General features: G+C 38.6%; 2 protein-coding genes across 4 annotated transcripts; one reads left to right on the top strand and one right to left on the bottom strand.

The window, feature by feature from the left end:
* LOC128018306 (FK506-binding protein 15) lies at positions 1-18,178 on the top strand. Of its 3 annotated transcripts, none has more exons than XM_052603753.1 (30): positions 15-227; positions 1,979-2,085; positions 2,645-2,723; positions 2,885-2,954; positions 3,021-3,095; positions 3,172-3,270; positions 3,341-3,490; positions 3,956-4,024; positions 4,095-4,238; positions 4,408-4,535; positions 4,878-4,926; positions 5,888-6,013; positions 6,197-6,287; positions 6,683-6,759; positions 7,048-7,090; positions 7,183-7,292; positions 7,379-7,477; positions 7,620-7,714; positions 7,859-7,961; positions 9,815-9,847; positions 10,118-10,289; positions 11,016-11,152; positions 11,222-11,377; positions 11,547-11,666; positions 12,736-12,828; positions 13,245-13,301; positions 14,813-14,920; positions 15,014-15,549; positions 16,900-17,005; positions 17,627-18,178. In XM_052603753.1, the coding sequence occupies exons 1-30, from the start codon at positions 178-180 to the stop codon at positions 17,702-17,704; spliced, it is 3,360 nt and encodes a 1,119-aa protein (XP_052459713.1). In that variant the 5' UTR covers positions 15-177; the 3' UTR covers positions 17,705-18,178. The 3 variants fall into 3 exon arrangements, with proteins under 3 accessions (XP_052459714.1, XP_052459713.1, XP_052459712.1); XM_052603752.1 differs by having other exon boundaries at positions 11,538-11,666; XM_052603754.1 differs by lacking the exon at positions 9,815-9,847 and having other exon boundaries at positions 1-227; positions 11,538-11,666.
* Positions 17,229-24,325, bottom strand: LOC128018307 (STAM-binding protein-like A). Its single transcript, XM_052603755.1, has 10 exons — positions 24,165-24,325; positions 23,500-23,737; positions 23,083-23,158; positions 22,896-22,991; positions 21,947-22,283; positions 21,733-21,857; positions 20,441-20,578; positions 19,368-19,480; positions 19,080-19,179; positions 17,229-18,831 (listed from the first exon to the last, which is right to left on the bottom strand). The coding sequence occupies exons 2-10, from the start codon at positions 23,703-23,705 to the stop codon at positions 18,775-18,777; spliced, it is 1,248 nt and encodes a 415-aa protein (XP_052459715.1). The 5' UTR covers positions 23,706-23,737; positions 24,165-24,325; the 3' UTR covers positions 17,229-18,774.
* Between the last annotated feature and the right edge of the window lie 1,722 nt (positions 24,326-26,047).

The raw sequence follows: 26,047 nt of genomic DNA, 5'->3' as shown, positions 1-26,047 counted from the left end.
GTGACGTAGGCGCGTATGATCAGGTGGGGGTCAGCTGAGACCAGAACCAGGAAGCGACTGCAGAAAATGTATATTACACTTTAATATTCATTCACCGCGTGCAGGAGATTACTGCATCCCTGGGATATTATTACAGCTGCATCAGTTCGCCTGGCGGTGTGAAGATCAGTCAGGGGCATGTTTGCAGCAGACGACGAGGACGGAGACTTTCTGTCTCCGACTGGAGGGTGACTGAGTCCCTGATGAGGGCCAAAGTCAGCAGACAAACACCATTCACTACTTAAATAAAACCCGGTCGGACGTTTAACACCGAAACAACTCAAATGCATCGGCGGTTTGGGGAGGAAAAAACATGTTGGTGCCAGAGAGAAGAGTGTCACTCATTAATGTAACTCAGCAGATACATTGCAGCATTATTGTGGCTTGCAGACCAACGTGTTGCGACACAAGTAACGTTACATGAACAGTTAGATGTGTTAAATAACAACGAGTTCTCCACATTTCAAGACTTGAATGTTACATTAGTTCGTGCATGACGTCCTGGATCACGTGACGTCTGATCTTTTAACAGTCCATCAATATGTCACTAAAATCATCTGAGCCTGTGAAACTTCTTATTCTGCGTCGGCATCCACATGTGTTAATGGGGAATCTGAAGCTGGTGAGAAGGACTGTAGAAAGGTGGAGAGGCAGCTTGTTAAAGGGTTACTCCACCCAAAAATGAACATTCGGTCAATAATCACTTTCCGGGAGGCTTGTGACTGTTACATAGACAGTCAAGTAAATAACAGTGTCAAGGTCCAGAAAAATGTGAAAGACATCGTCAGAATAGCCCATCTGCCATCAGTGGTTCAACCGTAACATTATGAAGCAAAAATACAAAAATACAAAAACAAAAAAACAAAAACAAAAATAACGACTTTATTCAACAATTCCTGCTAACAGATCAGACTGCAGTACAGTGACTACAAGTGGAGACCGATCCATGGGTCAGTGGTGTATACGTTAAGTAGATTTCTGATGATGTTGCAGAAGTCATAGTTTTTTCATTTTCATTCGTCGCTGCAGGTGTTCGCTGAAGTTCTTCACTTAAAAGTTGAATCAAAAACACATTCAAAGTCAATTAATGCTGCGTTCCAGGAAGATTTTTGAGTCCGTAAGTCAGGACTTCAAACCACGACTCACGACTTTGTTGCGTTCCAGGCAAGTCACGCCAAACTTCCTGAGTGCAAGAAATTGTAGGTACCGTATTTTTCGGACTATAAGTTGCCTAAGTATAAGTCGCATCAGTCCAAAAACACATCATGATGAGGAAAAAAACAGAGATAAGTCACACCGGACTATAAGTCGCATTTATTTAGACCCAAGAACCAAGAGAAACATTACCGTCTACAGCCGCGAGAGGGCGCTCTGTGTTTTCAGTGTAGACTACAGGAGCACTGAGCAGCATAGAGCGCCCTCTGGCGGCTGGACACGGTAATGTTTTCTGTTAGTTAATTTCTCTTGGTTCATGTCAAATTAATTTTGATAAATAAGTCGCACCTGACTGTAAGTCGCAGGACGAGCCAAACTATGAAAAAAAGTGTGACTTATAGTCCAGAAAATATGGTAGATTATACATTTTATTGTAACATTAGATTGTCCTCAAATCGTTTTTTTCAACTTGTATCACTTGCATAAACACTGCATCCGTAGCCAGTATTATCTGTAGGGGATGCCATTGTTGTTTCTCGTGCTATGTGACGTCAGGGCTTTAGAACTGGAGTACATCGATCTAGTACGAGTTCACGGGTGGGAAGTCACGGGTTTGACTGGTCTTCCAGTGCACTTTCACTGGTACAAGGTTGGAAAAACACAGGTTATGGGTTGCCTGGAACGTGCCATTAGATTGGTTTTAAGAGTTGAGCCTTGTTCAGAGACTCATGTGATCTCACACAAGTGAAGCAGTGACTGATTTGCTTCTTTTTTGCAATTTTAGAGCAAAGTTGGCCTCTCTCTTTGGGCTGGATCAGGCAGCAAACCAGGGGAACGAGTCTTTCCAATACACAGCGCCCAAACAGCCCCGCAAGAGCTCTACCAACTCCGGTAAGACTGCAGGAACCTTTTATTTATTAATCTTTAAGGAAATGAATTTATAGAAACTGCATTTATAATTGATTCTTCGCAAAGACCCGCCCACTTTCGTTACTGTTGCCATGTCTGACAAGCCACGGCGCTCTCGTGCCACACATTATGTTCTCACACAGTGAAAATACATTGCAGTGTAAAGAGGAAATAGACAATACGCTGACAGAAGAGACGGAGCAGGCTCCTTGTGAAGTGTTTTACGTGTTAAATTAGTTCCTGTGAATCTTAACTCCAGTCTTCAGTGTCACATGATCCTTCAGAAATCATTCTAATATGCTGATTCGCTGCTCAAGAAACATTTCTGATTATTATCAGTGTTGTCACTCGGTTGTGCCGTTTCATGTTTTTGTGGAAACCGTGATACATTTTTTCAGGATTCTTTGATGTATAGAACGTTCAAAGGAACAGGCTTTATTTAAAAAAGAATTCCGAACAATGTAAATATCTTTGCTATCGCTTTTGATCAATTTCATATACTATTATTATTATTTTGACATTTCATGTTTTGTTTTTACAGGACCCCCAAACCAAAAGAACGCACCTCCTCCAAACCCTCCAGCTGTTCTCTTTGCTACTGCAGTTCATGCCTACAGATAGTAAGTTGGAAATTTGGTATTTCATTTTAGGTGTGAAGAATAAAGCACGAAAGATGCTGCACATTTTGAACCAGTTTTCCAAAGCAAAGTGACCGGTTATCCGTGGTAATGTAATGTTGTGAATACAGTTATGTGGTGATCCCGGTTTATTTTCTGTGCAGTGTTAACGGACAGTACGTGAAACAAGGCAAGCTCGGAGCTGCGGTCCTTGGAAATCATTCAACTAAAGAGGTTAGAACGATCATTAGTTTTTCTAAATGGAGGTGTCTCTTATAACATGTCTGCACTGTTTTTCAGTACAAGATCCTGCTGTATGTCAGTCAACAGAAGCAGGTGACGGCCGCCAGGATCCACAGCGGCTTCGTCCTCACCGTGAGCTCTTATTCACAGAATTCAAGTCAGACAACAGCTTTTGTGTTATTTCTAGCGGTCTCTCTCACTCTTTCAGGTCCAGCCCAGTAACTACTGCACGTTTTACGACGACCAGAGACAGAACTGGTCGCTGATGTTTGAATCCGAGAAAGTGGCTTCAGACTTCTGTAAAGAGGTTTGTCTTTGTTCTTTATCGTGTGATGTTGTCTGAAGGAGCTTCTTACGCAGTGATAGAATTGTTTCAGGTTTGTCTTGCCAAAGCGAACTGCAGCGGTGCGTTAGACTCGGTCCTGGTCCAGGATCTTGTTCTCGGTGAGGGTCAGGCCGTGGAGAACGGAGACTCTTTAGAAGTGGCCTACTCTGGCTGGCTACTGCAAAACAACTCCATCGGAAAGGTAACGATGTTTTGACAATGGCTGCGTTTACGTGTGCACTGTCCAAATAAAAATCAGAGGAAATAATCTGAAACATACACTAAGCAAGTTAATGTATTTACATGATACATACATAATAAGAATATAGTTGAATTCTGATAAAATATAAATAATTTTTTTAGAATTTTAGAACAACATTAAGGTTCCGTTTTTAAAATAAGCCTCTTATGCTCACCAAGACTGCATTTATTTGATGAATAATACAATTAAATCAGTAATATTGCGAAATATTATTACGGTGTAAAATAACTGTGTTCTATTATATTACATTTTAAAATTTAGTTTATTTTGTGATGCAAAGCTGAATTTTCAGCATCAATATTCCAGTCAAATTTAGTTCATGAACATATTTTAAATACCCATAAATGCATTGTTTAATTTGTTGCCACCCTGCTTTATATAATCTTTGATTTTCTTCTCCTCCAGATGTTTGACTCAAATCTGAATAAAGACAAACTGTTGAGACTGAAGCTCGGGGCTGGGAAGGTCATTAAGGTGAGGGGGGAGTTTTCTTTGTGTCATTATCACTCATACGGCCGTCTAAAGCTCTCTGTCCGTCTCTCAGGGCTGGGAGGAGGGGATGATGAATATGCGCAAAGGTGGAAAGAGGCTCATGGTGATTCCTCCCAGTCTTGCGTACGGGTCGCAGGGCGTAGCCAACCGCGTCCCACCGGACAGCACGCTAGTCTTTGAAGTGGAGATCCGTCGGGTGCGTCCTTCTCACATTCAGAGCTTCACTTCCTCACTCCCTCACGTTTGCCTGAATAATGTTACATATTCAAAAAGTACATATTTTTTCATCAGGAGTACACAGTTTGTAGTGTTGGAGAATATGCAGCCCTGCTCTTATCATCATTATTCTCTCAATTCTTGTGCAGGTTAAGTTTGCAAAGGATGGAAGTTCAAGAGATTCGGCGGCTCGGTCTCCTGCTCCCAGTGTGGAGAGTCTGGCCCCTGCTGAGCTCAACCAGCCCCTCAGCGATGCCCCACAAACCAGCAAACCCAGGTGAGAGAGAGCACACGCACGTCTGCAAGACGTCTGGTAAAGATCAGTTCATCTGGAAAGCATCTGCTGTGTACAAACATCTGACAGACGTCAGTTTTACACACGTTCTTAATCAGAAACATCTTAAAGACATCTTCTAAACGTCTGTTTGACATCTGATAGGAAACGTCTCATAGATGTATTGCAGATGAACAAACACACTCAAAATATGTCTTATAGACATCTCCGTGATGTACGTGTGCTGTCAGGCGCTGTAGCCTGACTGGAGACTATTGTTTTTTTATTAATAGAATTTGCTTTAAATTCTCTGTTTGATAATTATTTTTATTTTTTTGCTAACAGTGAAGCGCCTCCTCGAGCAAAATCAAACTCCCTCAATGAACAGCTCAGTGTAAGATTTTTTTTTTTTTTTTTTTTTTTTTTGCAGTTGTATGCATTTGTTTTTAGCATTTTTGTTTTATTAATCCAGTTTTCTGTTAAAATAAATAGTTAACATTTTACAAAAAGGTTCATGAGTTAACATTCATTAATGCATTATGTAATGTTAAGTTACAATGAGCAGTAAAGTTTTTTTTAATCAAAGATTTTATTAATTTATTGTTTTATAAAAGTATTTAATATATAGTTATTTTAATAATTAATTTATCTGAAATCATCATTAATAAAAATACAACTGATTGTTGTTAGTCCATGTAAGTTCAGGGCCATTCATTAATATTAACAGATTAAACATTTGACTTTAATAAAGTATTAGTACATTTTATTATGAACTGAGTTAATTTTTACTAATGTAGTTAACTAATGTTTACAACTGGTTTTCAATAAATATAGCTGGAGCTAGTGCATATATAGATGTATATTTATAATAAATAGGTGTGCTCAATAAATGTGTAAAATAATGGTTATTAGCCAACATTAATGTTTTTGATTGTTTTCTTGTTTTTTTTGGAGTTGTCAGATCTGTCAATATTTGATATATACTGTATTTTAAATTATTCAAGCTCATATTTTCTTATTTTTACTTTTGTTAAATGACAAAAATCTAAATATGCTCTACTAACAGTATTTATCCATTGATCTATAATAGAGAATATATATAGATCAGTGTACAGTATATGTCCAATATTGACAAATACTCTGATAGACTTTCAAAAGTTGAAGGAATAATGTTTTGATGCCTAGATTAATTTGTATTCTAATTATTATTTGTACATTTAATTATTATTTTGTATATATTTATTAGTAATTAGTCATAGTATGTTGGTTTAATTTTTTTAGTATAAATGCTTCACTGATAATAAACCATCTACAGTATAAATGTGTCTGTGTGTTTTCTGACATGTTTTCTTCAGAATCCCGATGCCACTAAAGCTAAACTGATCTCACGCATGGCCAAGATGGGCCAGCCGATGCTGCCCTTCATCACCGGCCCGTCCTCATCCTCCTCACAGCCAGACTCCAGTGACTCTGAACTTGAGGCAAGGTTTATTCTTCTGAGAACGTCATTACAACGGTTTTAGTCTGTCTCCAAACCAGATACAGCACAAAGATCTGCCACTGTGATCAACGTCTCTGTCCTTTAGTAAAGCTATGCACATGTGTAAATGTGAGAGGATGCATACAGATGACCCTCATGCACTCTGTTCCTGTTATTGCTGTAGGACCCCAGTGTGTCCAGATTCAAGGAGCGTAGCAGTACACCATCAACACAGCCTGCACACATCTCCTCCGGCCCGCCACCTTCAGTGCAGGGTAACACCACTATCATATCACATCCCGATAATAACAGCCACGAGTGTAACATAGTATAAAATAATGCAATTTTTAAACATATACTTAATTGTTTGAGTTGAAATCTAGTAGAAACTTACAAAGCCAGCACACAAATAAAGCTCAGCCATATACTGTTATAGATAAATAGGAATGCAATGTTGCAATCTTATATCATTAAATTTAATTTATGCATTAAGCAGATGCTTTTATCCAAAGCGACTTACAGTGCATTCAGGCTATACATTTTCTACCTAACATGTGTTCCCGTGGGAATCGAACCCACAACCTTGCGCTGCTAACGCAATGCTCTACCACTTGAGCCACTGTCATTGTAGTGTTTATGACCTTGTATGCGCTCTCTCTCTTCATTCCAGCTTCGGCCCTACTTCCTGTAACCATAGCAACAGCCAATCCGCAGCCCATAATGCCGGGAGCCGTACATGCCTTTCAGGTAAGTAACTCACTATTGCTGTGTACGTTCAACACTAATGCTTCATAATAAATATAACTACAATAACAAGTCTGATAATATTAAAGCACTCGTCAACCCAAAATGAAAGTTCTGTCATCATTTACATTGATGTAGAGTTATTACTTACTAGCTAGTAGTTACTACGCCTCTAATATGGACTTTACGTGCCATTTTAGTAAGACCTTACAATCGGCCGCTGCAACTCTACTAAACAAACATTTAACATCGAGTATGATTCCTCCGTTGACTGTGACTTCCTCTTTTCAGGCTGTTAGTCAGATGTACCCCACACAGACTGTGTCTTACCAAGGTAAAGACCATCTTACCACTTTGACAAAACATTTGTTTGTAGTTCATCGCCTGCAGATGGTCGCGATCATTAATGACGTCTGTCCCTTTAAGGAACTAGTGACGTCACGTCCTTCTTGATGACAGAGGCTCGACAACACAACACTGAAATCCGATTGGCTGTTGGGAAAGTGTCAGACAAACTGGACCACTTGTCTTCAAAGGTCGATACATTATTAGGAATCTTTCTTTCTAAGTAACTGCATTATATACTCGAACAGCCTTTTGAGAAATCTCTCTTCTTTTTCAGATTAATGACCTACAGAAGCAAGGCAGTGTTTCGTTGGGCTTCTCAAACGTGACCATGGAGACTGCAATGATCATGCACAACATTCAGAGGATCATACAGGTAACCCACTGTGATTCGGGAGGTCAATCCAAGTCATGAGTCTAATCGTTACAGTAAAAAATGTAAACTGAATTAAATACTTAAAATAAGTATAAGCTGGAATATTTTGGCGACCATTGGTCACGCGACTGCATGTATTCAGGAGAACGAATGTCTGAAGAAAAAGGTGTTTGAGAAAAGTTCACGCATCGAGGAGCAGAACCGCAAGATCGGCGAGCTGCTCAATCAGAACCAGAGGTCAGGATTCAGTTCGTCTTTTCTCTCATTATTAAATGCTGTTACCTGCTCCCGTCCCCATCACTCCTTGTCCTGTTTTGACCATCACTTTCAAAAGAAATGTCCAAGTATGATTGTGACTCCCGGCTGTGTGTGTTTGCGCAGGTACGTGGAGCAGAGTAATCAGCTGATGGAGCAGAGAAACGACTCTCTGAAGAACCGCAGTGAACAGAGTCAGGCCAGAATCCTGCAGGCGGAACAAGACAAGGTAACTCTGTTAAACCGTGCAATAACACCAGAAACCTAGTGAGCTGCCACGCTTTACACTGAAGCCTACTTCAGAATCATTTTGTAATCGGTGGGACTGATTGCTGATTCGATATCAGTGCACAAGCGGTTGTGTGTAACTCCAAACAAAACAACATTCGGAGTATTTCTTAGCTGGTGTTACCTTCGCCTCTGTGACTAGATCGGCAAACTCAGTAATTATGCATAAAAATATTTACATGTACCGTATTTTTCGGACTATAAGTCGCACCTGAGTATAAGTCGCATCAGTCCAAAAATACGTCATGATGAGGAAAAAAACATATATAAGTCGCACTGGACTATAAGTTGCATTTATTTATAAAACAAAAGAAAACATTACCGTCTACAGCCGCAAGAGGGCACTCTGTCATCAGTGTAGACTACAGGAGCACTGAGCAACATAGAGTGCCATCTTGCGGCTGGAGACGGTAATGTTTTCTCTTGGTTCAGGTCTCTTAGTTCATTTCTCTCGGTTCATGTCAAATTAATTTTAATAAATAAGTCGCACCTGACTATAAGTCACAGGACCAGCCAAACTATGAAAAAAAGTGTGACTTATAGTTAGGGATGGGTACCGAAACCCGGTATTAAACCCCGGGGCTAAATTATGAAAGACCGTAGTATCAGTAAGATCTGACGGTATCGGTTCTGCTTTCGGTACTGGAAAAAAAAAAATTTACTATGTATTTTTGCTTAATAATGTTGGCGTGCACATTTAATCTCGCCAAACATTTCTAATGTGTGATCGTATTAAGACGTTTGTCTGTGAGATCTCCGTGAACTCTCATGCGCGCTGCAGAGGCTGTCTGTCAGTCACACACACACACACACACAACAAGAACGAGTGCGGTAAATACATAACAGTATTAAAACTCCCGCTTAATACAAAGAGTGACGATGGCGGAGAGAGCAAAACGTTACTATGTGTGGTTATACTTCACTAGAGTTAATGCTGACATCCCTCGTTGTCATAAGTGCAAAACAATATTTGCATGTAAGGGCGGAAACACAAGCAATCTGTCAAAGCATCTTTCAAAAGTGCATTATGTGTATCGACTGCCTAGCTAGCTCGTCTCTGGTAGTTGCCCTATCTACGTCAGGTATGTATTCTAAAATCATGTTGAATCACGTTGTTAACGTCATTTAAAATAAAATGTAAAATGTAAAATAAATGTAAAATCTCAGTGGTTTGCTAACCTTACGTAGAAATTCTGTTGATTTCTTTTGGGAAAAATGAGAATGAAATCAACATATTTTCTACTTGTTTTTAAAATTCCAAATAGGGAAAAATCACTGATCTATATAGAACAAGACAAGCCCATTATTCATTTTACATAAAACAAATAAAGAAATGTTAATTCTGTTCTCAACTTGTTCTTAAAAAAAAAACACACACACACACAACACAAAGTACCGATAAGAATACCGTTAAAGTACCGGACCATTAAGCATTATCGGTAAGAGTAGTAATACTGTTAAAACCTTAACGATACCCATCCCTACTTACAGTCCAGAAAATACAGTAATTTCTCTCTTGCTGTCACTAGCTCTAATTTTATAAGTACATCATGATTATTGGTAGGTTTGTATGCAACTAATATGCTCCATCTGGACAAGCCATTGTGGTAAGAGTGCCGAATTGAAATTATTTAGGTATTTCTTGTCAGTCAGTCCTAAATTCGTTTTTTCCGCACTCTCCACTCAAACAAGGGGACTTTTTAACATTACAGAAGTAGTCTTAAATATCTTAAGCCATTTATCTGTGCTCTGATTGGCTGAGAGCCTTTAGTGGTGACTGCTCTCTTTTCCCAGCATGCACTGCCACAAGAATTGAGTTGGGATCAGGTGAGCAAGAGCGCTGTCCCGTCTCATCCGTTTCATACACACTCTCCCATCGTTTATTTAAAGTAAAGCATTTTGCATTTCTCTTTTGTGTTCTCACTCAACAGGCACCACTCACTAGCCAATCAGCATTCAGCTCTCAGCAGAGATAGACAGTTCTTCCATCATCTTCTCGTCACTGTTTGCGTTACAGTCCCATCATCATTTCATCAGAGTAGTGCTGCTGTTGCATCATCACTGGTTTCATGTGGTCTCTCTCTGTGTCTCTGGAAGGCACGTTTGACGGAGGAGCTGGCATCGTCCGCGGCGCGTGTGTCGGAGCTGCAGCTGGAGTTGAGCTCTCAGCAGCAGAAGACCTCAGCGCTGCAGAGCAAACTCAGCTCGGCTCTGCAGGACGGTCAGCAGCGCAGCACACACGTCACAACACTGGAGGCGCAGATACTGGGTGAGGATTCACCTTGCAATGAAATCTCACTCCACCGAAATATGTGTTAAACATTAAATATGTGGGTACAATTCACTGTAAACATGTACAGGTCACATTTCACTCCAAAATCAAAGAATTATTCTCAGTTTGGATTCTCATTATTTTTTTTAATGCTTTTCTGATAGAAATGCAGTGTTTTTTTTTTTTGTTGTTTTTTTATCATCATTCATAAATAGTTTATTATTTAAGGAGCGTATAATTGTGTTTTTACAACATTACAGTATTGTGGATTTGAGGGTAAAATGTGATGAAAATTGTCACAATGCAAAAAAAATTAAGTTTCAAAAATAGGCTTAATTTTTTTAAGTAAAAGTATACTTTTGTTCTTCTTTCTTTCATTAGGGGTGAAATATGGCCAGGACGTGTTTGTTTGGGTGTTTTGATTTGTTTAGATATTTATTTATTTAGATATTCTTGTTTATTTAGTGTATTTTTCTTCTTTTGTTTTACTTTTTTTTTCTTTTTGATTTTGTTTATTTAATTTTTTTCCTTTTTGATTTCATCTAGATTTTTTCCTTGTTTTCTTTTTGATTTTTGATTTGTTTTTTTTGTTTTTTGTTTTGCTTGCTTGCTTTTTGTTTGTTTGGCATCATTTCTGCTCTTCAGTCAGGAAAAAATGACTAGGGATTGGAAAATTGCACGGAGAACCGCTTATTAAGGCTTGATGCACTGTGTCCGTTTCAGAGCTGAAGGAGACAGCAGACAGAGTTCAGGACCAACACAAGATGGAGAAACAGAAACGAAAGGAACTGGAGCTCAAGCTCAACAACACGGAGGACGAGCTACAGGACATGAAAACAGAGAAAGACAGTCTGGAACGAGTGAGTAATTCACACGTCTGTCTCAGTATACATGTGTGAGGGGAAAAAGCAAATAACTGTGTGATTCAGACTCTCTCTGAGAGGAAGAGGAAGTGGCAGTTGGAGAGACAGCGCTGCGATGAGGAACTGGAGGAGGTGAGGAGGACGGCCCAGCAGGAGTTAGACAACCTCAGGAGCCAGTTACGTAAAGCCAGAACCAGCACAGACCAAGCCACCGCTGAACAGGTAAACGACAAGATTAGATCCATGCTGGACTCATGGCAGCTAGCTGACTTTCCTTACACATTCCTGCCAGTAGCTGTATAAAGCTGTTGGCACATTCAGCATTTGTTTTATTGTAGCTTCACGTGAGTAGCTTGACGTGTGTATGTGTGTGTGTGTGCAGCTGTCTCAGCTGCAGGCCGATCTGGAGCAGGAGTGGCAGGTGAAGTGTGATCAGCAGACGAGAGAGATGACTGAACTCTCAGAGCACAGAGACACACTGCAGCTCGAGCTCACACAGCTGCAGGACAAGGTTCACACACACTCCACCCGTCCTGCATCATGTGCTGAATGAATACTTGTTTCTTACCCATTTCTGGGAGCTCATTTGCTGGAGCAGGTCATGCTTTCATGTCATGCATTTTTTGCTTTTGACAACCATTAGTACGATTGCATCATCACACAAAAGCGTGATTCCTGTCTTTTCTCTGAAAACTAGTTTTTACTTTCTCAGTCCATGATCACATGTATAACATCTATCCTGATCTCAGTGTAAGTAATATGGCCAGTGATAGAAGAAAATGCATGACTGTGTACATGAGCCAGATGTTTCTGCTGCATCTTTGGGTGTTTTACTACGGCCAAACAGCGACAGCAAAAACACACACAATCACACATGCATATGCATATATACATACATACACAGTAGTCAGCATTTGAAGTGGATCAAAACAGTGAATCAGTGTTGTCCTAAGACAAGAAAGCATTTTGGTTCGAGGTTTTAGGAGAACTTTGATGAAAGGTTTCGATCCACTTCACCTATTGACGTGTGAAACTGTGAAAGTTATTACATTAAAGTTTTTAAATCTGACATTAAATGGAGTATTTGAACATATGTTTCAGTCATACACAGAATTCAAGTTAAATAATACATTTGAATGCTTTTCTGTCATTACAATTTTGAAACTTCTGACATTTGGCTTTGTTTTTTCTTTTCTTTTTTTGAAGTGAAACATATATAAAATGTGAAAAATAATCTCATTTTGTGTGGGAAAAAAAAACTGTACGTGATGTAAAGTCTATATTGATTATATTTAATCTCAGCATCATCAAATTCAGTAGTATTCGGCTCTTTTTCTAGGTTTCTTAGGTTTTTTCAGATTTTTTTTCCCATGATGCAGAGCTATGATGAACACACACACACACACACACACACACACAAAAACAGAGCAAGTCCACACCTGTTAATAATACTTTGACCAGAAATGACATCTTAATCTCACGACATTACAAAACAATCATCTATTGTCTTTTTCTTAAACTGTTGAACAGACAATCACTTCACTAATCAAACTAACACAGTTTTTAACATCTGTCTGTAGTTGAACACACTCACACAGTCTCGTGAATCAGAGGAACAGCTTTTACTACAGCAGCAGGACCAGAAAGAAGAGCTGCAGGCCTTGAGAGAAAAGGTGAAAAAACCAGTTTCTACTTTCAGTCAGCATAAAATTGCTTTGTATTTTAGTTTTTACATCAAGTTGATCCTCAGGCCTCATTGCTTTTCAGTTACGACTCTGTAAACTTGTTTAAATTCTTCAATTTTTCATGGATTTTCTTACATTTTTTCAATGTAAGTCTGTTAGTTTTGTAATGTTAGTGTGAGTTAGTGGCACCTAAAGTATACATTATTTAGTTTACCCAACTATCTCTCTGACCGTTTTTGCCACTGTATATTTAAGACTTCCAAGAGTAAATGACTTCAATGTAATAAAAAGCTGCCAATAGATAGTATGTAAGTCATAATATGTGAAGGATTGGCTGCGCTCCTCACAGAATCTCTCGGACTTCTGAAGAGGTTGTGATTCACGTTGTCTTGCGTGTGTTTCAGTGCTCGGTGCTGGAGCAGCAGCTGTCAGAGCAGCAGCACACAGACACAGCACAAGAGGTGAGACACAAACCAGCCAATCAGGTACAGAAATAATAATACTGTACTTTACGGACTATAAGTCACACTTTTTTTCATAGTTTGGCTGGTCCTGCGACTTATAGTCAGGTGCGACTTATCAAAATTAATTTGACATGAACTAAGAGAAACGAACCAATAGAAAACATTACCGTCTACAGCCGCCAGAGGGCGCTCTATGCTGCTCATTGCTCCTGTAGTCTACACTGAACACACAGAGCGCCCTCTCGTGGCTGTAGACGGTAATGTTTTCTCTTGGTTCTAAATAAATGCGACTTATAGTCCAGTGCGACTTATATATGTTTATATGTATTTTTGGACTGATGCGACTTATAGTCCGAAAAATATGGTAATAATAAAGTACATGCTGTATTGTCAGTATCATGCATCAGAACCTCTCAGTTCGGATCAAATGTTATCAATCTGCACAAGGTGTATCAAGTGTAGTGTAGATTGAACTGTCAGTAACCTCAGACGCGCTGTGCATCTGTAAACAAGGTTTGAATTATTATCATAAACTGTAGACTCCCGACTTTGATGTTTTTATATATTATTAGTACTGGTGTAATTGTACTGTAAATTAATTTGTTGGCTTATTTTAATAACATTTACACAAATTTTTGTGGATACTAATTTATATAATTTAATTACTCAATTTTATTTTATTTTAACATATTTTGTGTCTGCATGACACATCACTATGGAAACAAGATGATGCATGTAGATTATTTAAATGTAAAATTAAATTAAAAATGTATAATGATACATGTAGATTATTTAACATCTATGTATAATTACCATGGTCCATTTACAATATATCACAAAATAAAATAAAAAAAATCCAATAAAGCTGTCATTTTATGTACACTTGGGGGGCCACTGGTGGACACGGGCCCTAAGCAATTATTATTATTTTTAAAGACATTACTATTTTGCATTATTTTTTATTTATTTAGCAAAGACATATTACAATGATGTAATTTAGCAAAGACCAAAAGTGACCATTAAGACATTTAATGTAACGCATAATATTTTCTATTTCAAATAAATGCTGTATTTTTTTTACTTATTCCACTCCTCAGCTTTATAAAGGTTTTCAACATTACTTTTAAGCAGTAAATCATCATATTAGTATGATTACTGAAGGATCATGTGACAATCAAGACTGGAGTAATGATGCTGAAAATCCAACTTTGCATCATGGGAATAAATTCAGCTTTTGTAATAATTAAAATGCATTGAATTTTATAAAAAAAATATTTTTTATGCAGCCATATATATATATATATATATATATATATATATATATATATATATATATATATATATATATATATATATATATATATATATATATATATATATAATCACTTATTTTAGGTTTAAATTATTTATAAAATGTATGAAATATTTTAAAGCATTAGATTTTTTTCTTCATATATTAAGCGCAGTCATGGATCACTCTTTATAAGCTCCGCTGTGATTATTTCCAGGTGAAGCGTGTGATGAATGGAGTGTTTCAGTCTCTCAGAGCGGAGTTCGATCTGAACGAGACCTACACAGGAAGTGCTGTTCTCCGAGTGCTGGTCAGCACCATCAAGGTCTGGCCAATCTCTCCCCAGCACAACTTGAGCTTTAAAACCTTATTCTGCAGATAAAACATCTCTCAGTGTGTTTCTCTCCTCCGATCACAGAATGTCACACTGCAGCTCCTCTCCAAAAAGGAGAGATCTTCATCTGAACACAGTGAAAAAGAAGAGGAAGTGGAGGAGAGAGAGACTGACGCTCAGCCTAGACGTGAAGTGCATCTAAACGGCCAGAGAGAGAGAGATCCTGCAGGAGCGCAGGATGAAGACGGACCGCAGCAGCATGTTTCACTAGCAGATGAAAAGAAAGAAGAAACGGAGGAACTTGAAGGAGTAGAAATCAGGAGTGAACAGGAAGTTGTAGAAGAAATGAGCGAAGAGAAGGAAGTGGAAGTCACAGAACACAATGTGCAGGATCAGGACAGTGAGAGCGGCACAGAAACGAAACGCGGAGAAGAGACCGAAAGTGACATCACAACCAAACAGGAAGTGACCCCAGAGGACATTAGTCCTACACAGGAAGCCAAGGTAACTGATGAGAGTGTCACAGGGCCTTTAGATGAAGCAGAAAGCGCACACATGACATTAGCTGGACCTCCTCCATCTCCTCCCGCTCTGCAGGATACTTCTGCTCTGCGCTCCAGGTGCGTGCTCAACCGCTAACATACGAAATCTGCTTCACTGTTATGAGCGTAGACCCATCAACCAGGGTGTTTAAAGAGGGTTCACTCGAAAATGAAAATCAGTATTTACTCACCTTCACATCATTTTAGTACAGAGATAATATTAGTTATTTTTAATTCATTTTTATTTCATCTCTTCTTTTTTATTTCATGTTTTAAAGTGCCCCTATTATGGGTAATGAAAGGTGCATATTTTGGTTTTGGGAGTCCTCAACGATGGGTTAATGTGCATGTAAGGTCAAAAAGCACCTTCATTGTCTTGTACCTTATTTGCTAAATGATTCATTTACCGATTAATTTATCCAAACTGGGAAATCTGCGGTGATTGATCTCATTTTAATTTCATCGCGACTGTAATGTCTGTTTGTGAGCGCAGTGTTGCTTTGTTTACGGACGTTACTGGGAAACCGTTATTTTAATGCTTGCATCTAGTGGCAAAGAATGAATTAGCATTTTTATTAAAAAATGCAAAAAAGACCAACAAGTGGAAATAAGCTAATGTTTCATGTCGACTTCAACATGAAAACGGCTTGGGATTCGTTTTAAAAACGGCTTGTTTCAATGATTCAGTCGACTCTTTGAGTGTAACTTTATACACAGTGCACTTTCAGATTTAAAACTTTGCTGGATGTTTTTATTCACTTAGAGCTGTGTTACATGCTGCATGAAAAGTAACTGTCAAAAATCCATAATAGTGGCACTTTAAGCCAAGTCTTTTAAAGATCTAAGAGCCTCAATGGAGAGAGAAATGCAACAAGCAATTTGTTTTTGCCGTTACTAACACAAGCTATGTATGGCTTAATGATAAAAAATATAGTGCACAAATCATCTGAACCACTTTTATGGTGTTATTTGTCATGTTTGCTTTTATTCATGTGTCACGATGGTTGTGTAAAGAGCAGCTAAAGCGTTCTCCAGAATAGCTCCTTCGTGTTTCATGGAAGAAAGTAAGTCAGACCAGTTTAGAAAGAAATGAGGGTGAGTAAATAATGACCGAATTTTCGTTTCCTCCTTACATTTATGTAATGGATCGTCTTCTCATATGTGAGAGAAGATGAACCGTGTCTTCCCACAGAAGTGCATGTTGGAGCAAACAGTCAGTAATTAGATTTCACAGCAAGTCGTCTTGACTACTGTTGATCTAATTCAGTCATTTTTATGTTTGGTGGTAAACCTCAGAAATCTTCTCATCACTCTGTAACACTGAATCGACTAACACAAGCCCCGCTTTAACCTTCACTGTGAGCATGTGTGTCATCCTGTGTCTCTCTGTCTCTCGTCTCATCTGTGCTCCTCCTGCTATTCTCTCAGTCCGTCTGAGAGGGTAGAAAAGGAAAATGGAGAGGAACCATTTTTCCAGAGTTCCACCCATCCCCAGCCCCCACCCGCAGCGGCCGATGAAGAGGAGGAGGAGCCGGTGAGCAGGGCTCTCTCACACACACACACTCCACATCCATCTGCTGCTCTTCATATTCACAAACTAATGATTTGATTATCATTTAAATCTGAAAACACAAGGTCCTTTGAAGATTATTATGAATGTTGAAAACAGTTGTGCTGCTTCCAGTTTTTGTTATAACTTTTCTTTTCATGGTCCTTTGTGTGCAAAAGTTCAAAGAACATTATTTATTTCAAATAGAAAACTTATAAATGTTTTTTATTTCTTAAAAAGAAAAAAACTCTTAGACACTCCCAAACTTTTAAACCGTAGTGCACATTAATGTTCTCAGCATAAATCAGAAAATAATTATATGAACATCCCAAAATGCATCATTCCACATTAGTCATTCAAATTAAATTTGACTGTATTTTACGATGCGTCACATGATTTACCGAAGAATTGTAATAGTTCTCATGTAGTCATATAGTCCCCAAAACTATAACACTGAGTCAGTAGAGTGAGTTTGGGGGCGGGACTCTGTTTGTTCAACCAATGAAATCAGTGGCAGAGATTACTAGTTAATGCCATTCACAATATTTTTGTTCAGTAACTAAATTTAACAGGAACTGACTGATGCTCTTTTGTGAATGTCCTCAGAGTCTGAAAGGACGTCCCCCTCTCGCCCCTCTGTTCGGTGATGATGATGATGAAGACGACCTGGACTGGCTGAGCTGATGTCAACCTTCTCAATCAAAGTGGAAAACCAGTGCCTGACATCAGACGACTGCCAGCAACAAGGCCAGACGATCTCTGAAAGGAGGAAATGATGTTTGTCCCGGACCTCAGTGAAAACGGCTTTGATTAGTGGGTTGGGACGCTACTGCAAACATTTCAGTATTTTCTATGATCAGAGAACAGAGTAACGTCCTGACCGAAACCTTAAAAAGCATCTGAATGAAAATCTCTATGCCAGAATGGATCAACTGCTGTTCATAAACTGAAAAAGTCAAAAATCATTTTTAAATCTACAAATACTGTAAATCATAGGTTGATTTTTTTTTTTTTTCTTAATTTATAATGTAATGTTTCCATCTTTAACAGGGTTGTCATGTGTAATTCAGCCTGTTGTCTCTGTTCTTAATATTTATATATAGTACTAACTGCAACCAGTTGCACATTAATAAAGAAATGAGACTGTGAAAATTAAAATCTTGATACTTTTGCTTTTTTTTTTTTTTTTATCCCACTCCCGTCTTGCACGTTTTTTTGCATTTTTTTTTTATTCCACTATCTTGTCTCTCACAGTTTTAAATGCAAAAACACATTCATCCAATCAGAACGGAGAATTCAACAACATCATGGACTGATTACTGCTCCCAAAAATGAAGTTGCTTTTAGAAAATATATATAAAATGAATGAAACTGTTATGGCTGGCATTCATGACAGGTGCAGCCCAGCGGGACTGACCCGTTCAGCTTTTCCCAAAGATACTCAGTAAAACCCTTTGTTTTAGTGTTGTTTCTGCAGATGTGATATGTTAGTGTGTGTGACGTCACTAGATCATTAGGACAAAGCAAACAGAAACCGGCATGAGCTGCAGTCCAGTGGCTCCCAACAGATGTCATACAAAAAAATGCTGCTTCAGTTATTGTCTTCATGTTTCCCAAAAAGTGCTTGTTTTAGATCTTTAAGAAACCCTCCACCAGTGACAGCTGGTGCCATACGAGAGTCCATCAGAGGAGTTAGCGACGATAGATTACAAAAATAAGCTTCATGGCAGCACTGTGTGAACACCAGAGAGAAATCATCGCAGGTCTAGCATCGAAACAGCGCCTTCTGTGATCCTGATGTGGTTACCATCCTGAGAGGGAAAACATAAGACAAAAAAATATATATTTATCATATGATATATGTGACCCTAGACCACAAAACCAGTCAGTGTCAATTAAAAAATAAAAAAAATATATAAATTTGACCCATAGGCTACAATGTATTTTTGGCTATTGCTACAAATACCCCTGTGCAACTTAAGACTGGTTTCGTGGTCCAGGGTCACATGACTCATGAAACATAACACTGTTTCACAAGGTGTAGGTTGATGTCACTTACAGTAAAGAGAGGAGGTTCTCTGGGGTGCGGATGAAAGCCTTTCTGAGAGCAGGATGAGATCTCCTCCATGCCGTAGTCAGTCAGCCTGAAGTAGCCCGTCCTGTCAACATCAACATCAGGATTACATCAGCGCTTCTCAAGCTTTCAACTCCCAACGCCCCCATTCGACTTTTTCCACAATCTGTCAGATTCACTGATGAATGATTCAGACACTTTGAAGTTAAGTGTGACTTTGACTTGAGTCACTTGTACTGTCACTGCTCTCGTGTCTCTCATGGCTGGACTTACTCGTTGAATTTGGGAGAGCAGACGATGGCGATGGACTCCGGCAGCATCATCTGGTATGAGCAGTGAGTGTGCAGGTCAACGCTGGACAGGAAGGCCGTCTGAGTGGGGTGAGTCTGTGGGGTGACATCTGAATGATGGCTGTACTGCAGCAGATCCACTGTACTACGACTGGGTATCGAGTCTGATACTTTTTAGACACCGACCGAAGTTCTTCGATACCATAGAGTAATCGAAAGATTTTCAAATTTCAATACCTAAGGGGTTAACCTTGTCAACGTCGGTGAGCCAGTATGCATGCTGCATGCTTGATGTACATAAATCAATGTATGCAATGCGTTTTGAAATTAAAACATACTAGTGTAAACATAGCCTAAAAGATGTGGAAACTGAAAACTATTTGAGCTTTATTAAAACTGTTTGCACTGATTTATTGTGTTTGTTCATTTGTGCTTTTTTGTTCCTTATGAAACCAAAGTTTGAGGTAATGTGATCTTGTTCAATCAGATTTCATAAAACTGGTATTGGAAAAATATCGTTCAGGAACCGGTATTGAAGCTGAGGTATCGTATCGGTATCGATAGTGAAACCTTTTGCATGAAACCCTGTACTGATGGACCTTTAGGGAAATTAACATTTCAGTATGTGACCCTGGTCTTAAGTGTCCATTTTTGATCTGAATGCTGAATAAATAAGCTTTCCATTGATGTATGGTTTATTAGGATCGGACAATATTTGGACGAAATACAGCTATTTGTAAAATAATCAAAATACTGAGAAAATCACCTTTGAAGTTTTCCAAATTAATCTTTAGCAAAGCATATTACTAATCAAAAATACATTTTTGATACATTTATCCAAATTATTTTCGACATAATGTTGACCCATACAATGTTTTTTTGGTTATTGCTAAAAATATACCCCAGCGACTTCAGACTGGTTTTGTGGTCCAGGGTCAGATATGATTATTTCCCCTTTGATTTATTTTTTTTTTAAATCATTTTATAGTTACATGCTACTGGATACCTGTGGTTCATATCAGTTGTAAAGCAGGAGAAGGCAGAAGTGTGACTCACGTGTATCCAGCCCAGCGTGATGAGGTCGTACTGGTCCTGCACCAGAAACAGCTCCTCTTCATTCTCTGTGTCACAGTAATCTGGACCTCCACACTGCTTCGGCACGATCACGTGTGTCACTGTAAACGCGTTACTATTCTGCAACAGGCACACAAACACTCTCCATTCAGATAGATCTCTTAATGCACTGTTATAGTAAATGGGGCAGTCATGGCCTTATGGTTAGAGAGTTCCTACTGGTGGAAAAAGAAATCGGAGCCATGGTTATTAATTTTGTGCTGCCTGATATGCTTTTTTGACTCTCTAAGTACTGGTAGTCATCGACCTGCATATTATGAATCACCAGAGACGATGGTTTAAGATAAACATTTTCTGTTCTGTTCTACTAAAGAGAAAAAAAGTCACCAACATCTTGGCTGGCCTGAGGATGAGTAAATTACAAGATAATTTTCATTTTCTGGTGAACGATGTCTTTAACAGATTTTTTTTTTCAAGTTAAAATGTTCATCGCAGCAAATTTTTCATCCCAAATATTCATCTCGATCTCGGTCTGACAATCCTTGTGCGAATCATATTTTAACTTTGTTATTGGTAACGGAAAATTTATGTAATAAAAGGAATAAATCATGCCACCAATTAGAGCGGCACGAATCTGGATAAATTGAGAATCATGTTATTATTATTTTTTTTGTCTCAAATAGAGATCGCAATTCTCCCACGGTTCTGAACTAAACTAAGTAATGTATAATTTACTACAAGCTGTGACAAAATATTTATTGCTACAGTCTTTTTTATTATTAGATTGAATGAATAATTCAATGACTTCAATTTTTCATAAATACTACACTTGTTTCATTTCTGAATGGATCAGCATTTTTGAACGAATCTCTTGAATAAATTAATCAATGACAAATTGAAGTGACTTGTCACCACCTAGTGGCTAAACAATGTAATCGACAGTTATTAAAGTGCGCCAGTTACTTTCAACATTTGATTTGCTCTATTTTGATCGCTACCATAGACGTCAGTGTTTACACCCGAACTATTAACTTTCAACGCGGCATTTCTGTGATAATACGAATGATTGTAATTGTGATTGTAATTGAAAAGAAGCGGTTTCTTACCTAAACATGGGAATTGCTCTCTGTGTCGGCGGCAGCACGAACACAGATTTGAACGTTCCAGTATGACTTTTCCCAAAGATTTAATAGACACAGGCGAATCGTTGCCATTTAGAAATGAGATCGCGATCTTTAAACGATTAATTGTGCAGCTCTGTGACAAAGTCATACCAGTCTCCCACAGAGTATCCCACAGGTCTCCACTGCTCTTATGGTGTTGTTATTGGCCAATCGCAGGAATTTGCTGCAAAGCTCAGCAGGAACAGTGATCTGCCGCAAACCATCAACCATAGTAGCTGAAACACAAAGAACAACTCTGAGACAACCTGACAACACAGAACCTGAGGCTGCTCTACGTCTAGTGAGGTTTGAGATCTAGCCGTACTGTTGTTGCTGAGGTGACCCGGTTTAAGTGAGCGGTCCACGGTCGGGGGTGCAGCCGGGCTGGGAGCTGACGGAGCGCTGTGATTGGCCGAGGGGGACTCTAGGTAGGGCAGAGGCGGACCCTGGATCCCAGGGATGAGCAGTGTGTCGTCTTGGTGAGGCACTGGTGTGTTGAACTCATGCTCACGCTGACGGTCCTTCTGCCGGATCATCTCCTCAAACCTGCTGAACTGCTCCTGCTCCAGCTGCCTCCTCTGCATGTCTGCCACCCGCTGTCTCTCCACCTCCAGCTCACGCTGCCGACACAACTCCTGCTCCAGCGCCTGAGCTTCTGCACGCTGACAGACGACAGAAGCACAACCATATGACTGACCAAGGTGGAAAAACATATGCATCTTTAACTTTGGAATGAATTACTCCAAACATGTCAGTGATGCATATAAAAAAATACTTCTAGACACATACTAGTTTGCAAAAAAAAAAAAATGTATAGTAAAAAAAAAAAAAAAATGAATATACACATACATACATATATTTATATATATATATTATTATTATAATTATTGTGACTCAATAGTCTCATTGGATATTCATTAAATACATTGTTTTATAAAAAAATCTGAATTATTTTTTATTATTTCAAAAGTAGAGCAACAAATAGTAAATACTAAAAATTCTGCATATTTACCATGAACATGTATAAGTTTATCATGATATCTGGGGATTTTCGTTGTAATAAAAATATATTGTTAATCTAGCATTATGGAATTACAATTACATTACTAGAATTTTGGAAAAAAATTATGTCTGTATGTATTACCATTAAAAGAATTTGGGAAATGTGTTAAATAGTCATGGAAAAAATGTGAGAATCAAAAAAACAAACATGTTTGACAGGTTTCATCGGTTTCGCTTTTCTATCATGATAAGGTTTGGAATAAATGCCTCACCTTTTTGCTGATAAACTCTGCATATTCTTTCTCGTATCTTCTCAGTAAATGTTTCTTCAGCTGCTCTGCTTGAGGAAAAGCGGTCTCCTTTAGCTTCTGTGTGAGGAACAACATCAAAACTGAGGACACTGATAAGATATGATGATCATTTGAGATTATCAATCTAGAGTTCACTAGACTGCATTACCCTTAAGATCTCTTTCTTCTCAGGAATATTACACAGCTTATATTCGGGATGCTTGGGGAGCCTTTCAATGAAAAGCCTGGTGGGTTAAAAACAACCAGAGTTAAACCTGTTGTAAGTGAACTGGACATTGCCAATATTACTCACACAGAACAGACTCCCATTTAAGTTAATTAGATACTCTACCCAAAAATGAACATTCTGTCATTGCTTACTCACTCCCATGTTGTTCCCAACCCATTTGACTTTCTTTCTTTTGCAGGAAACACAAAGGAATGTATTCTGAAGAGCGTTGGGAACCAAACAACATCATCTTTTGTGCTCCACAAGAAAGTCACACAGGTTTGGAACAGCATGACGGTCAGTAAATGATAAAAGAAAGCATCAGATGGAGCTAGTGCATCATTCAGGTCTTCGTACGTGATGTATTTGTTGTAGAGGACAAAGGCGTGCTCTGTGTTGCCCTCCTCGGCGTACACATGGGCCATGCGGATCACCTCCATGCCCGAGCGGAAGTATCTGCGGAGGGGCACTGCTTCGTTCATGTCCACCGCGCTGCCCTTCTTGGTCAAGGCCCGCACCCGTTCATCAGGGGTCAAACTCACATCGGCGTGGTCCAACATCATGTGGCCAGTGTCCTCAGTCTAAGCCTTCAGCCCTGTTATACAAACGAGAACACGTGACAGACAAAACTGGATTTCTTTTGCACTTCTGAATGAAATAATTCATTAGATTTACTGTGCAACTACATCAGCTTTATTTAATGACACATATAAAAGTCTTAAAGGTACAGTAGCAAACTTCATACATTCTTACACTAGTGAGTATAACATTAACTACTTAGTAGTGAACAAGTAATACTATTTACTGTGCTGACAGAATAAAGAGCTTCAAACAGGTGATATATGTATCACATACAAAAACTCACTTTACAATATTTAGCAAAATGTCATAAAATAGCCAACAGCTGGGGCCGCCTTTATTGATTTCTTTGTTTAAATTTGTTAGTTGTTGTGGTATTCATAATGGTTATATATGAATATGTGCAGCTAGCTGGCTAATAATGTTAGATGATAAAGTCTTACCGTGATAATAATTACAGTATGTCTTTCAGATCACAGTCACATGAGCTGTGTAAACTCGTCCATCGCCTTTAACTGTATTTGATGGGAATAAAGGCGAGTTAAACTGTGTTATATGGCTCTGTCTCCATCCTTGTCGCTGTAATCACTTCCTCTTCCTGTGCTGCTCGACACAAACTAACAACCGCTCTCAGATCAGTCAGCTCGCCTTCTGTGGCAGGGTTGCCAAGTTTTCACAACGAAACCCGCCTAATTGCGTTTCGGTGGAGATCTTCCGCTAAAAAATCGCGTCACGGGGATAGAATACAAGTTTTTTTGGCGTTGTTCCATTTGTAAAATTCTTATTCCAGGGGCTAAGTATAACATTATTGGAGTGGTTCTAACCCTGCGGCTGTATAATTACAGTAGCACTGTTTTGCGGGGAAAACCCAGACCTGGCAACACGGTTGTTAATAGAGCACGCTCTCTGACAGACTCTGGATCGATCAGATTCAAGGTGTGTCAGGTAATATGTGACTGATAAACTTTTACTGTTTACTTAGTGCCGTTAACCCAGGAAGCATTCTAAATAAATAATTTCTGTTGTTGTTGTTATTATTAGTAGTAGTAGAATTAATCGATTTGTTGTTGTCGTTAAACAACAACAACATATTATTATGTTGCAAATAATGTTATAATAAATGAGAAAAGAATGCAGAATATAGACATTTTTTGATAGCGATCTCAGACTTGTAAAACCCACTGTAGTAAAAGTTACTGTTTTATGGCAGTAGGCTAAATAAGGTATGTATTGCTACACTGAATTCAGTTCTGATGTTTTTAATGATCAGATCCGTTTTTTAATCAAATGACAGAATGCAGTTAGTTATTAAAATATTATATTTATTATATTGTATTTTTTATTATTATTTTTTGTTTTTGTTACTGCATAAGTTGTGTCATATATATATATATATATATATATATATATATATATATATATATATAGGTGCTGGTCATAGAATTAGAATACCATCAAAAAGTTGATTTATTTCACGAATTCCATTCAAAAAGTGAAACTTGTATTATATTCATTCATTACACACAGACTGATATATTTCAATTCTTTATTTCTTTTAATTTTGATGGCTATAACTGAAAACTAAGGAAAATCCCAAATTCGGTATCTCAGAAAATTATTGTGAAAATATTGTGAAAAGGTTCAATATTGAAGACACCCGGTGCCACTCCCATCAGCTAATTACCTCAAAACACCTGCAAATGGCTTTAAATTGTCTCTCAGTCTAGTTCTGTAGGCTACACAATCATGGGGAAGACTGCTGACTTGACAGATGTCCAAAAGACGACCATTGACACCTTGCACAAGGAGGACAAGACACAAAATCATTGCAAAAGAGGTTGGCTGTAAAGAGCTCTGTGTCCAAGCACATTAATAGAGAGGTGGAGGGAAGGAAAAGATGTGGTAGAAAAAAAAAGGTGTACAAGCAATAGGGAAAACCACACACTGGAGAGGATTGTGAAACAAAACCATTTAAAAATGTGGGGGAGATTCACAAAGAGTGGACTGCAGCTGGAGTCAGTGCTTCAAGAACCACTGCGCACAGACGTATGCAAGACATGGGATTCAGCTTCGCATTCCTTGTGTCAAGCTGCTCTTGAACAACAGACAGAACCAGAAGTGTCTCGCTTAAAAAAGGACTAGACTGCTGCTGAGTGGTCCAAAGTTATGTTCTCTGATAAAAGTATATTTTGCATTTCCTTTGGAAATCAGGGTCCTAGAGTCTGGAGGAAGAGAGGAGAGGCACACAATACCCGTTGCTTGAGGTCCAGTGTAAAGTTTCCACAGTCAGTGATGGTTTGGGGTGCCATGTCATCTGCTGGTGTTG

Source organism: Carassius gibelio, chromosome A8 (genome assembly GCF_023724105.1).
Source record: "Carassius gibelio isolate Cgi1373 ecotype wild population from Czech Republic chromosome A8, carGib1.2-hapl.c, whole genome shotgun sequence".
NCBI lineage: Eukaryota > Metazoa > Chordata > Actinopteri > Cypriniformes > Cyprinidae > Carassius > Carassius gibelio.
This window is presented reverse-complemented; position numbering and strand designations above follow the sequence as displayed.